Source organism: Carassius auratus, chromosome 24 (assembly GCF_003368295.1).
Source record: "Carassius auratus strain Wakin chromosome 24, ASM336829v1, whole genome shotgun sequence".
Lineage (NCBI taxonomy): Eukaryota > Metazoa > Chordata > Actinopteri > Cypriniformes > Cyprinidae > Carassius > Carassius auratus.
In genome coordinates, this window is record NC_039266.1 from 18,230,102 (window position 1) to 18,245,430 (window position 15,329).

The 15,329-nt window shown below is 36.4% G+C and overlaps 1 protein-coding gene across 1 annotated transcript in view; it reads left to right on the forward strand.

Moving 5' to 3' along the window:
• Positions 1-15,329, forward strand: part of LOC113042508 (guanine nucleotide exchange factor VAV3-like) — a 70,723-nt gene that overhangs the window by 35,520 nt on the left and 19,874 nt on the right. Inside the window, exons 13-19 of the mRNA XM_026201407.1 lie at positions 140-225; positions 371-503; positions 1,751-1,860; positions 4,381-4,482; positions 4,767-4,861; positions 6,541-6,563; positions 7,184-7,217. Coding sequence (XP_026057192.1) covers positions 140-225; positions 371-503; positions 1,751-1,860; positions 4,381-4,482; positions 4,767-4,861; positions 6,541-6,563; positions 7,184-7,217 — 583 coding nt within the window. The remainder of the gene's footprint in view (positions 1-139; positions 226-370; positions 504-1,750; positions 1,861-4,380; positions 4,483-4,766; positions 4,862-6,540; positions 6,564-7,183; positions 7,218-15,329) is intronic.

The window sequence follows — 15,329 nt, forward strand, 5'->3', positions numbered from 1 at the left end:
ACTGCTCAAAGTAGTTAAGTTGAGACAGTATGAACCTTTGGACAGTTTTGTGGAACTTGAGTCTAACTTAAGAGCATTGACCCCTAGTAGCATACAAGCATGCCTGCATTAAATGTGCACCAATTTTTATGTTCTGCAGAATCAGTCTCTACGTATCTACGGGAGACCGAAAGGTGACAGCGAAGTGCGAGTAGCTTCAGTCGACAAACGAGCCAAACAAGACAGGTGAGATGATTAAAGTGTGGAATACTGCTCAGCCTGAAACTCCGCAGGTCTTTACTAAGGCCTAAGGGTTATGAAGGTGTCACCCTCAAGTGCTCCTCTTGTGTTTTCTTCTTGTCGTTTGATCTACGCCGTTCTTCTGCTGCAGGCACATCTTTCTGTTCGACGCCGCCGTGATCGTATGCAAACGGCGAGGAGATAACTACGAGATGAAGGAGGTGATTGACCTCCACTCCTTCAAGATCACCAACAACCCAACCTCAGAGAGAGAAAACCGCAAGGTGTGCAGACAGTCTCCTAATTGCCACCAAAGTTCGCTGCACCGAAGCCGAGGGCAGCAAATGTTCTGTTATGCTGTCGTGCCATAATCAGTTACTGCAGAAGAGCAGCTTTCCTTCGCACAGATGGTGTTTCCTATTAAAAACCGTCTAGCGACTGCTAACGAACGCAGCCGACACCAGACACGGCTAAATTAGAAAACATGATGTCGTTTGTTATATTACATTACGTGCTGCTGTGCCAGGATGATTATTCGTTAGATAATGCTGTAAATATTACATGTTCAAGACAGAGAGGGTGTGTGCAAGATAGAGAAATTATACTGGTAAACACATGCAATGTTAACATCACTATTATTATTAGGGTTCCTCTAGGGTTCTTTTGTGAATGAAGATGCCTCAAAATTTGTTGAGGGAAAGTGTTTTTGTTTGTCAGAGTCTTGGCTAATAATAATAATAATAATGAGTGAAAAAATTAAAAACTGCAGGTAAATGTTAATTGCGACTTTTTATCTCACAATTCAACAAAAAAAAAAAAAAAAATCTTGCAATTGAGAGTTTGCATCTTGCAATTCAAACTTTTTTCTTCTTCTCAGAATTGCGATATAATCTCCAAATTTCGATTTGTAAACCAACATAACTAGATATAAACGTACAATTCTGACTTTTTCCCTCAGAATTGCATTATGTAAATTCGCTATTGCAAGTTGCAAAGTCAGTATTGCACTGATTTAAACTTTCTTTCAGAAATAAGAAAGAAGGAGCCTAGATTTTTATGGTAGTGCATGTTAACGGCAGGCCATAAAATCAAAAAATTTCCAACCAGATCCCTTACTGTTAATTAATTTAATAATTTCAGACAGACTGCATGTTGCCTTGCATTCTCTATGCCTTTTTTTTTTCTTTTTTATCTGACTGTCCACACTATCATATCTCGCAAATGATGAAATCTGATCCTTTTGTTCAGTGCAGTCAATATCTCCATCAGTTGCAACATGATGTAAACGTCAACACAGTGCTAACAGACGATAACAGGATGACCCTCCAAGATTTGATAATAGCATTTCGTCAGTCTTGCATAAACAACAGTGTCCCCCTTGCACCGTTGTGTGGTCTGGGGCTTTGTTAGAGTGTCTTTGATATTTCGAATCAAACGACTTTAAAACGGTGTTTGTCTTTGCTTTATCCGTGCATGTGTGTGTGTTCTGCATTTATAACACGGATGTTCCTGCTTTCTCTCTTTCTTCCAGTGGTGCCACGGATTCTACCTCACACACAATCAGGGTCAGAGCGGCTTCGAGTTCTTTTTTAAAACCAAGGAGGTGAAGAAGAAATGGCTGGAGCAGTTTGGCATGGCATTGTGAGTGTTTTGTTGTCTCTGAAGGTCTACACAGGTCTGTACTGTCTTCATTTTTAGGTTTGTTATCTGTCTTGACAATAGACACAAACGCGTGATTTAGCTATGATGGTATGTCCTTGGCCCTGATTCAAGCCTAAACATAATTAGCGTTTATTTTTACTACAGAACAAACACAGTAATGAGGAAAGACTTGCTGAGCCACACATTTTTGCAGTGGTGTCCCTTATAAAACATGATGTGACCCAAAGGGTTTTCATTCCATCAGAGTGGTTGGTTCAGTTTTGCAGATAGACTAGAATAACACAAGTCTTAGTTAGTTTGGTTGTTTTAAAGAGGATATGCTCTGTGCTTTTCCAGCAGGTATTTAGGAATGTCTAAATTCCACTTATTATGTTTCTTGCACCAAAACTAAATAGTAATTTAGTGTTATATGACCATTTTTGACTCTCTCTTTGATCTTTATAGGAATAGCACACTAAATTTAGTTATGAATTATGAGTTACCTGCATGACTTTCTTCCTTCAGTAGAACACAAATAAAGAATGACTGAGTTTCCTCTTGCAGATAAAATGAACAGGGACCGAAAATATTTCACTGGAAAAGTATTACAATAAAAGTGGCCCATACGACTCGTGCACTATATTTCAAGTCTCATAAAACTATATGATTGCTTTGTGTGACAAACAGATGCCATTTTCAGTCAAAACAAGATGTTATCCATTGATAATCTTTGCCTTAAGAACTCAAGAATCACTGGGACTGGATCATTGAGTCATTAAGTTGAACTTTCTGAATGCATCATTCAGTTTGTAAAATGTATCGACTGAGTCATAAAAAAAGAATGGACTCAGAATAAAAAGGTTTGGTTACAAATTGGACATAAGTCAGGAGAGTCAGTGTATCCCAATTGAAAATAGTTTTAGATTTTTGCTTGTTCCCCACTTCAAGCTATCATATGACTTCAGAAGACTATAGGAATATACTGTAGCATATCGCACATCACTGTTATGTTAATTTGATGGTGCTTTAATTTTTTAAGCTTTATTAGTTGTAACGGTGTGAAAAAGAGTGACTAAAGTTGTATGGATTTGGAACAACTTGAGGGTGAGTTTTAAACAAGCTGATTTTGTTGAAGAACTAAGATTTCCACTTACAATGAAAATAATGAATATGTTTTGATATTTAAACTTGGGTAGTTTCTGATATTGCACATTCGAATATATTATTTCTACATTGTACATCAAAAAAAAGTGTTTAAAAAAAAATCCTGTCTTCTGTGTTATTTCTCTTTTAATTTATACACATCCAGAGGCTTTTTATCTTCCCTCACGTTAATTTTATTCCATTTACTATTCTTAGGAGAGTCAGATTCAAGTAAATCTTTGTATTATGAAATACTAAGGCAATAAGTGATCCCACAGCGTAGCTATGAGAAGAAAAGTGAGAAAAGATACTTATAATTCCTGACTGATGACAGCAACAATCAGTGAAATTCAGATGAAAAACGCAATAAACCATCAGACAAGTAATATACCAAATTTCAGATGTCATGCATAGCCAAAAAGGGCACATCCACAAAAAAAATAAATACTCAGAATAAGACTGGAGGAAGAAAAAAGTGCAATGCACTAAAGACAGGAGACAGGTCTCTGATTAATTAGATAACATGTTTTTAGCAGATTTATCTGAAGGGCTCATTAATTCTGGAGAACAGTGGTGAGTCAGTGCTCTCTTTCTCTCTGTCATGTGTCATCAGATCAGTCTGCAGCTGAAAGCTGATTGGATATCAGTGCTGTTACACGCTCTGAGTGTTAATGACATGACATCAGCACACACACACAGCTCTCTTATCTGTCTATCATTTGTTAATGCCTTTATTATGAGGGCACTCGCCACTCAAGGGTTATTCGAGATTAATCAAGAGAGAGACACAGAAAGGGGTTGGAGGGTCTTGGACTATAAAAAAGTAATAGTGCTATAGACGACATCATGACTTCTGCTCATGCTGTAATTAGTAGTGCACACTAAAGCAGCATCACTATGGCTTTTTATTTTGAATTATTTTCAAATGTAATTTATTTCTGTGATGTTTTTCAGCAGCCATTATTCTAGTCTTCAGCGTCACGTGATCATTGAGTCTATTTAAAACAGACTTGTCTTTAGTAACAGTTTATAAATCATTTTATTACAAGATCAAGAACTACATTATTACATAAACTATAAATCATTATGTAGAATATAAAATGCAAATGTTTATAATATGTGCTGTATATTCAGGGATTCATAAGTAGCATCCTAGATTTGTGGTACTGTGGTACAGGGTCGTCTGCCATTTTTTTTCCAGAAAATGCTAATGTCTAGTTACCCTTATGTGTCTTAAGAGAAAATCACAGCTGATTGGGTGGTGGGAGCAGACGACAGATGGAAATGAGCAGTCCTGTGTTTGTGTGTTACGGTTATGCAAAATGGTCTTCAGACTTGTTTTTAACACCCACTTCCTCTCTCTTTCTCTCTCAACAGATCGAACATCTGTCCAGAGAGCGGGAAAAGTAATTCCCATGAGTTCCGCATGCACACCTTTGAGACAACCACATCCTGCAGCTCGTGTAAAATGCTGCTGAGGTGAGCTCACTGTAAAGGCATTATGCCTATCTATCTATCTATCTGTCTATCTATCTATCTATCTATCTATCTATCTATCTATCTATCTATCTATCTATCTATCTATCTATCTATCTATCTATCTATCTATCTATCTATCTATCTATCTATCTATCTGTCTATCTATCTATCTATCTGTCTGTCTCTCTGTCTCTCTGTCTGTCTGTCTGAGTATATCTACAGGTAGGCACTATCTATATTTTATCTATTGTTTTATTCTATTTTTTTGTTCCTTTTGTTCTCAGAGGTGTCTTCTATCAAGGCTACCGCTGCTCTAAATGTGGTGCTGGTGCCCATAAGGAGTGTCTTGGTAGGGTGGAAGTTTGTGTCAGCAGTGTCGGTGAGCCTCGCATTCAACACAGCAAAAGCTATCTAGCAATATCTGTGCATACACATTATGAAGCATTTATTTACAGAGCTGCGCTGGAGCCTCTGGCTCATGTTTCAGCATTATATGATGTCTTACCCTGCTGCAAACTAATGATTGACCTACACTGTAGTGTAACAGACAGGGCAATAAAAGCTGTCAACATGCAGAGATTCCTAATAACAACCTAGGCCACATAGATAAGCGTGATGTGTGATGACAAACAGAAAAACAGGCTTGGTTGGCTTTCTGAACCCATGATGTATGCATGTGTGTGCGTGCCTGCCAACAGTGCCAGCTCTTATTGTTCTAGGCATTAGTCAGGGATGCCGTAGAATTTCCTCGTTCCAAAGTTCGAAAGTCAAATATATTTGGTAGATATATATGTATATATACAGTTTATTTTTTTCACTGAACAATAATAAATCTATTGGATTTTTTTAAAAAAATGTTTTTATTAGTTTTCACATAATGACAACAACAGGTTAACAAAAAAACAAACAAAGTCAGGGAAAATAAAAGAATATTGAACTGCTGACAATGAGTAAAGATTATAGCACAACTAATAGTATAAATCATGACACCCATAGATCCACTTGTCAGGATGGAAGCAATGTCAAGATCAACATTTGTCAAAAAAGGTTGACACATGACACATATTCAAGAATAGTTCGATACCACGTCCTAACAGAAGGAGCTTTATCTGAGATCCATTGTAAAAGTATACATTTTTTTAGCACTGAAAAAGCCTGTATTTTGCACTTATCCAGACCTACAGGAAAGATTCCAAGTAAATAAGACACTGGATCTAGAACCAAAGAAACACCCCAAAATGTTTTCAGTTCTTCAGAAACCCTCCACCAAAACCTCTGTATCTTGTTACAGAATCACAGACAATGAGTAAGTCTTCATATTTCGCTCTTACATTAGGGACAAAAATGAGTTAAATCAGCCGTAAATCTACTGCACTAGGAAGGGAAAACATGAGCCCTGTGAAGAATCTGGAGCTGAATAGCTCTTACTTTATTACATATACTCAGACTCTTTGCGTTTTTTTTTTTTTTAAACTATATCCAATCTTGATCTGCTACTTGAATATTAAGTTCCCTTTCCCAAATAGTTTTAGGAAATGTGTGGATATGCCAACATACTGTACTCCAATAACACCCTATAAAATCCCTAGGATTCTTGAGAACACAGTAATAAAACTTAAATACAAATGAGGATGTTTTCACTGGTAGTTTCAAGAAACTGCAAATGAAGGAAGTGTGAAAAGCTAGGGTGTGTGCTTGTCAAATCAGGTCTCTTTGTTGTTTTGTACTGAAGGTTCCACTCTGTGTGTATATGTGCACGCCTGTGTCTATGTACACTAGTGCAACAGGACAAAGTTCACAGTGTACGCTCCAAGCACAGGTCCGGCCTCTCCCCTCGGGAGCCAATGAGACTGGCTCCTGGTACATAACTTCATCTAGTCCGGCCCCTCATGTCAATTTAGCTCACATGGCTGTAAAGTACCTGCAGCACAGCAAAACAAATCGAAAAAAGTTCACAGCACAACGTGTTCCCCACACTCTAATGCCAGTGTCTGTACAGTGTGTTCGTCTGACAGTGTAGATTGACTCTAACTATGCCTGTCTTCAACATGCTTGCAGATTCCAGCTCTTTCGGATCCCAGGTGAGGTTTTGTTTCTTTTCCAGCGAATCTGTGAATCTAGATCTGCCCCTTCAGGGTCTCATTTACTCCTATTGATTACCATTTAAAATAGAAAATTCTCTTTTATAATGCATTTCAAAGTTGCTGTGGCTTCAATCGTGGAATTGTTACTGAAGAAATATTACTTTATTAAAGTTTGATTGTCTGGTTATGGGGAAACATTATGAGATTGTTTCTAGCCCAGAGTTCATTGCAGTTTAGAGTGATATATATGTTATGGGTTGTGCATTTATTTAATTGCACACCAGTTTTATTAATTGCACGGTCATCATTTTGCAATAACAAACCCATTGTAATTTATATAGCATGTAATAAGGATATTGACATGTAATTTGCCCGGAGTGTAGTTCAACACTGATGGTAAATTGCATGGAGGAAATTCTTCATCTTTGTTCGTATGCTAAAGGATGAACGTGTTTTTGCACAGTGGTGTGACAAACAGTGTTTACTTGTCAAAAATTAATGATGAGACTAATTGCGTGTTTGCGCAAAGTTTTACTTAATCATCAAATTATTAATGCATTACAATGTCTGTGTTTGGCAACAGTATGAATCATGGGATTTATTTATTTTGATTACAGGTTGGAAAAACACCCTGTCGTGGAGGAGACACAGGTAAATCACAGAGACACAGTTAGTCACATTTTGCATTCTTAAAGGGCCAGCTCACCCAAACATGACAATTCTGTCATTATTTATTCACTCACATTGTTACAAACCAGCTTGCGGTTGTTTTTGTCAGTGGATCAGAAAAGGATGATTTTGAAATGTTTAAGTTCGTCATTTCCTTGGCTGTAGAGTTTCATGGTTACAAAACACATGCATAGTGTTGTACATTACATACTTCTCTGATCTGAGCTAGATTGCGTATTTTTAGTCTGGAGTCATTGAGCCGTAGTGGTGTTGTTTGCTGTGAAGGCAAGCTCATGCATGTTACTAGGACTTGGATTCAGATGTAAATCAGATATGAGCGGGAAAACATTTAACCCATGTAGCTCTGTTGTTTAGCTTTGCCTGCAAAGATAGGACCATATCAGACAATCCAGTCTAGAATTCCCACAACCCATCGGTGCCAATGACTTAACCCACTTCTTCCAGTGTATGTTCACGCAGTCTAATTGTATTATGTGGCTGTCTTAAGCTGTGGAAAGCTTTCCTGACCCTAAGTTTAAACTATTAGTACAGGCAGTTTTTAAAAAGTTCAGTCTTGTCGGCGCTTATAGTGCAGCTGTGCTCATGGTGATCAGAGTCTGATTCCTTTCTCGAGGTCCTTTGCAGATCCCACTCCCCTCTCTCCTCCCAGTCGAATCTCAATAAAAATAAATTAAATTAAAAAATAAATAAATTATTGTCTCATGTTTAGGACTTAATTCTCATATTTAGTATTAAATATTATTTATTTATTTATTTGGTTTGTTGGAAGGTAGTTCACCTTTTCCTGAAAAAAAAAACAAGCACTACTAACTTTTTTTTCTTAAGTAATGACAATTTAATATATATACACTGCTGTTCAAAAATTTGGGATCAGTAAGATTTTTTTTTTAAATAAGTTTTATCAAGGCTGCATTTATTTTATCAAAAATTCAGAAAAAATATATAATTCTATTAATAATAATAATAATAATAATAATAATAATAATAATAATAATAATATATATATATATATATATATATATATATATATATATATATATATATATATATATATATATATATATAATTTTCTTTCTTTCTTTCTTTTGGTATGTTATATGTATATCCCTATATATTAATATTAATTTGTCTTGCAAACAGTACATTTCATATTATTCCTTTTAAAAAGTCAACTCTGCTGAGAATCATTGTATTTGCAGCTCCACTAAATGCTCAGTCTCCATCAGTGATAGCGTTCAGCACTAGTCGTTCCACCCATCTGTAAAGAGTGCCACATGATCTGTAATTATGTTTTCACAATGCCATTGATGAGTTGATCGATACCCATGAGGTCTACCTGGGATACAGGTTCAGTGACGGCACGTCTGTGTGTCGATGGAGCGTCACGCTCACGCCTCCCTCGCCCTTGTTATTAATAGCATCATGAATATTTGAAATAAATGAATGTGTGAATCAAGCTAAATTGCAACCGCCTCCCATCACAATACGCCCACTCCTGAGTTCATTATGGCTCAGTTAAGTCACCCTGTGCACATGGAGCCACGAGGGGCCTCCTGATCCCACACAATATTGGGGTCGGTAGATTCATTAAAGTTATGGTGAGAGAAGGCCTCTGTGTAGTGTTTGCTGTCATGGGAATCCATCCTGCCTGTTCAGAGCCGCTAGATTTGTCTTCATCAAAAAACAGCCTTACTGCAAAACAGTGCTTGTTCATTCAGCTGATTTTTTATTTTTATTTCATCTGCAATAGCTTTATATTTATGCATGAATGATACCAGAAATAGTGCTGTTTTTCGAGGAGAGGAGTGAGCTCTTTTGTATTGTAAACTTCAAAACCTGCTGTTTTGTTTTTCTTTTAGCACTTTTATGACCTTTTCATGAGCTGTTTTGTTGCAAAAGTGCATTTTAGTGTTTATTGGTGCTGACTCTTTGCCCTTGTGCACAAAGGGTCTTAGCATGGCATGCCAGTGAGACGCCTCCCTACAGAGAAGCACACGCTCACACTGTTTATAAAGCGTCTTCAAAGACAGCCAGCTGTGCTCGAAGGCCCAGGGCCTGGGTGATCTGCTGGGCTGGAAGGCTTCAGCCACAGCTGGTTGCGTTAAGAGAGTCTACACTCGCCTCTCATCATCAGAACGGCAGAATATATAGAGCTGCAGCAACCAGCTGAGACCATCACGATTGACCCTTCAGCAAAGCAGCCCCGCGCACACAAACACACTCATTCATAGCTCACTGGAGCGTCTGAACAACTGTCCGCTCCACACAGTTCTGCCCGAAGCGCGAGACCTGCGCATCCAGTTACTTGAATGAATAAAAAATGGTCTTCATACTAATTAGGGTAATCGCCAGACTGAACAGCTGATGTTTGTGGTCAGCTGGTCTTTTTAAAAACTCTGGGGGGAATTTGCTAAGAATGAATTGTGTCCGCGGAGGCATGGGTTATTTTAGATTTTGGTTTAGTATTAATTTGCTAAAATGATCAAGGACTTATATAACAAGGCCAGCTATAGTTTTTAGCAGGATGCAACTGCCTGCCTTCTAACATTACAGATTTTATACATTTTTTGAATGTGCTTTTATACTGTATATATATATATATATATATATATATATATATTCAGTTTTTTATTTTTTTTATTTTATTTAAAAAAAAAATCTGGTTACTTTCAACTTGTGTTTATTTTTCAGTTTTAATTAAATAATTGTATTACCTTAACTTGAATTTATTTTGTTTTTAGTATATGATTCACAAAGACGTAGACACTAAATAGCAAAAGCAAGGGTTTTGAATGCAAGTTTGATGCTGCATACCTGTTAATATTATTGACTTTTTATTAATAATTTGAATTAGCTCTAATTTTAATTATTTTAATTCTTATTTAGAATTTTAGTTAAAGTTATTAGTAATTCTGTGCTGCTTTTTATTATATTTTGCTTGTTTAATATATTTATTTAGCTTGAATTTATATTTCTTTCAGTTTAACTTTACAAATTGTAGTACTTGTAGTACAGCTTGAACCTATTTCTTACATAGCTTGTAACTTATTTTCAAATGTTATTTTAATATATTTAATATTCCTATTTAATATTTAATTTTAGTTTAAATTTGAGTAATTCTATTGTGTGCTTTTGTTATTTCTTAGTTTATTATTTTTCTATTTAGCTTCAATTTATAATTATGTTGGCTTGGCAACAAGCCAACATACTGTTATGCTATTTAAACTTATTTTTATTTTTATTATGTTGGCTTGGCAACAAGCCAACATACTGTTATGCTATTTAAACTTCTTCTTCTTCTTTTTCTTATTATTATTTTTCTGACAGAAATTCTGAACGCTACTCCTCCTAGGGCTTTAAAGCCACAAGCCCCAAACTCGGCAGACACCTGCGGGATAGAGCGGTGGTGTGTGCTATATCTTTTCAGACAGATCAGACTTAAAGTTTTTTTTTTTATTAATTTTTAAATGTCAAAATTCATTACCCATAGACTTACATTGTCTGAGAAAAATTGCGCCCCTACAGTTGCAATGACATTTAGGGGAGGGGAGCAGTCAGACGAGAGAAGAATCACTGCTGCTCAGCTCAGGCTGTCTACACGGAGCCGACAACAAGCGAATTAATTCCTATTTAAGACATTTTAAAAACGCTATTGCACGCAATCCACACGTTAGAACACACCAAGAGCTAAATTGAGATGTTTCTGAACTGTTTAAAGTAATAACATGATATATTCGCGGCAGCCAACTGCTCGCGAGCTGGCAATGTATTTCTCTGAACACTTGAAGTCCACAGAGAATTTACAGCCTTTCACATTAAAACACTGCGAAACGGCACAAAACAATTAGAATAATATATTAAATGGTTATAAAGTAGTTTTGGCCACTGTCACGCTGGTCTTAGCTGGTTTCTAACTGAATCATCAGGCTGAACATCACAGCGAGCTCGCGACGTATTCCTCTGAACACTTGAAGTACACATTTACAGCCTTTCACATTAAAACACTGCAGCGAAACGGCACAAAACAATTTGAATAATATATTAAATGGTTTTAAAGTAGTTTTGGCCACTGTCACGCTGGTCTTAGCTGGTTTCTAACTGAATCATCAGGCGGAACGTCACAGTAAACTCGCGGTTCAGCCCCGCACTGCGGGAAACTGGACTGAGCAGCTGATGGCGCGTGTGCACGAGAGAGAGCCGCGCGTCAACACTGAACCGAGCTCTCGTTCAGGACGTTCACTTCCTCCTGGACCTGAACGAACAAATTCAAATCGCAGTTTAAATAAACAGAAAAAAGAGCGAAAAGCGAAAGAGCTCAATTCAGCAGCGCGGTGTTGTTCAGGGCAAGCAGAGACGCGTCTCAAAGTCTTCTTGCTTTTGTACCGACAACAAATACATACAAAATATGTCGAAATACCCGTGTTGGAAAGTGTGTTCGAATAAGTATGTGGTTATGTCTTAAGTGAAAGTAAAGAGTTGCAAAAAAAAATCGGATGTGTATCATCATAATGGATGCGTTTGTCTCTTAAAGGGACCGCGCCTAATTTACTAGCTCTGCTGTCAGAGTCTTTAATGTATGAAAATGAAAGTAAATCACTCACTGCTCTTGACTGATTTACCTTGTAGTACAAGAATTTATCCAAAGTCAATCCAAAAATCAGATAGAATTGTTTTACTAGTGGGTGCAGGCCACTAGTTCATTTATGTAAGTGAGTATGGCAAAATAGTGATCTGTGAAATATTATACCCACAAATTCTTAATACTGTAGGCTACCAGTGAAATTGATTAAAAAAATAATAATTAAGGACCTGCCCATGTTTTGCTTAAGTGTTTCTTTCTTTAATTGTTAATGCAACCTTTTCACACCACAGACTGAACCAAATTAAGCATTTCTTGCTTGGTAACTGTTCAACAAAGTATTGATAGTTGTGTAAATATTGTCATACTGACAGGTGTCTGAAGTTTTGGTTGATTCCATTACATATCTTTTTATCAAAGTTATCCGAAATTATCAATATGAATTTGTTCTGAGTTATTGTCATATATTATTACCAGTTTCTAAACTACAGCAAATAAACTGTGATTATGTGAGAAATGTTGAAGGTGTCTGAATACATTTTGGTTTGATTGTGTATTTTATCTTACAGTGAAGACTATCCAGTGCTATTTTAAATTAACATAAACAAACTTAAAAAAATTTAAACATTATGTAAATAGCACAAATAAATAAATAGAATGAACATACAGTACAAATTAAACAATTTTAAACAGTGTGTAACTGCATCATCTATACAAACCATTGTGCTTGGACCCCTTATGATCTCCTTGATTTAAAATGCATTGTTTCAGTTATCTTGTGTGTCGTTGCCCACAACGTGACGGTGGCAGGACTGTGAAATACATACACGAGAAAAATAGGCATGACTTATTTCACATCCAGCTAGACAACCCTGTCATAGCTGTTATCATAGCCCAGGCTTTTTATTTAAAAAAGAAAACAGCAAGGGAGCATGGAAAAAGACTGTTGCAGGTGTATTTTTTTATGGCAACAAGCCAACATACTGTTATGCTATTTAAACTTCTTCTTTTTCCTCTTTTTATGTTGGCTTGGCAACAAGCCAACATACTGTTATGCTATTTAAACTTCTTCTTTTTTTTCTTATTATTATTTTTCTGACAGAAATTCTGTACGCTACTCCTCCTAGGGCTTTAAAGCCACGAGCCCCAAACTCGGCAGACACCTGCGGGATAGAGCGGTGCTGGTTGCTATATCTTTTCAGACTGATCAGACTTAAAGTTTTTTTTTTATTAATTTTTAAATGTAAAAAGTCATTACCCATAGACTTCCATTGTCTGAGAAAAATCGCGCCCCTACTGGTTGCAATACCCGGAGTTTTGTTTACTTTCACTTTTACATTGGTTAAAAATACAAGTAAATAATACAATTTCCCTCAAACTGACAAGCTAAACCAAAATATCTGATTATTTACAGGGGTCAGGGCTCATTAATAATTTATTTCTGGGCAGAGACCAGTCAGACGAGAGCAGAATCACGGCTGGTCAGCTGCTGGAGGCATTGTCTCTTACGGAGCTCACAACGAGCGAATTTATTCTTATTTAAAACCTTTTAAAACGGCGATTGCACGCAATCCACACGTTAGAGCACACCAAGAGCTAAATTCAGATGTTTCTGAACTGTTTAAAGTAATAACATGATATATTCGCGGCAGCCAAATGTCCGCGAGCTCGCGATTTCTCTGAACACTTGAAGTCCACATGACAGCCGCGTTTCGGGGCGAGATCGGACAAATAAATAGGCTACACATTTCATTCACACTGACAAGCTAAACCAACATATGTTATTATTACCGGGTCAGATCTCATTTATAAATTATGTCTCTGGCCAAAGAACAGAGAGAAAGACAAGAGAGAAATGAGCGCTTCCAAAAATAATATCACAGCGAATTTCACTAATCCACCCATTAGAACACAACAAGAGCAGAATTCAGGTGTTTTTGAACTGTTTATGTGTGCAAAATGAAATGTAATTTGACAGAGTGATACAGCTTATGAATACTGGAAGGAAAAAAAGTCACGACAGCCTTTTAACTCTGGAGTCAATTAACGCATATACACGTTTTGAGTCATTTTCTCCTGATAACCCCGAAATTTACTTAAATTACACTTTCAGTTTTAATCATACAGATAAGAGCAATACATCAATCGAATCTGTAAAGGGTCTACTTTTTTTTGGATACAAACATAATAAAAACAAAACTTTGTGCACTTATAAAATAAAGATAACAAACAAAGTGCAGCCTTGGTCTGCGCTGATCTTCATTTACAAACACGTCATTAAAATGAACTGTAACTCCATGAATACTCAACGAAGAGACATGAGAGATATATCTATAGAAAACTTGACATGTCTACTTTTAAACTAAACAAGTGCCGCCGAAAACATATATTCTGTGATAAAGTAATCCATATCAAAACAACGCGATGTCCTTTTTTCACGTTTAATGTGTATGGAAGGCCAACAGGGTCAAATACACGTGAATTTTAACGCGTCAACAACACGTTAAATACGTGTATTTAATGCGTAGACAACACGTATTTAATATTATTTATTTATCGGCGCTGCTCAACATGGTAAAGTCATTTATATATTTTTTAAATAGCTTCTTAAAATACTATATTACTCCGATATTATATCCAATATTGTTTAACGGTTAAATACGTGTTGTTTACACGTGAAAAATCAGCGGGTATTTAACGTGTATTTCACGTTGAAATACACGTGAAATACACTTGAAGTACACGTTAAAAATCAGTTTGAAGAGGTCAATGTCATTGGCTGCTGAGGACTTGGGTCAAACCACTTCTGTGAGCTTAGAGGGGTGTACCATTCATAGACAGGCAACCACCATTTAACATGCTATAGATCAGCTTATTCAGCCTTATTATTTAGTCTTTTTTCTTTTCTGTTTAGTATAGCCTATAGAAATAATATATTTAAGTTTCATGAAATATTTATTTTATAATAAATATTAATTAAAATTTTGTGGTGATAGTATAAAGTTTATAAAAGTTACAGTATTTTGTAATGAAACAGGACTTTTTGTTTAGCTCTTGACTCGCCAAAGTATTCTATATATAGTGTCCCTTCTTTAATTTTTCAGTAATGTGTGATAACTTAAAATATGTTGTCAGTACTATTAAAATAAGATTACATTGAATGGTATTTAGGAGATTATGGTTTTTGCATGACTTATTTCGCATTCTGCTAGACAACCCTGTCGTAGCTGTTATCATAGCCTAGGCTTTTTATTAAAAAAAGAAAACAGCAAGGGACCATGGAAAAAGACTGTTGCAGGTGTATTTTTTTATGGTATTATTATTTTTATTTTTTTGCAGCCGGGCAACTCAAGAATGTTGGGCACACAAGTACTGTGGCTCTTTTGCCCCATGGCCAAGATGGCCAAGCCAACATCAAAGTTAGTTCACTAACTTTTAATTCTAGTTATGTTGGCTTGGCAACAAGCCAACATACTGTAATGCTATTTAAACTT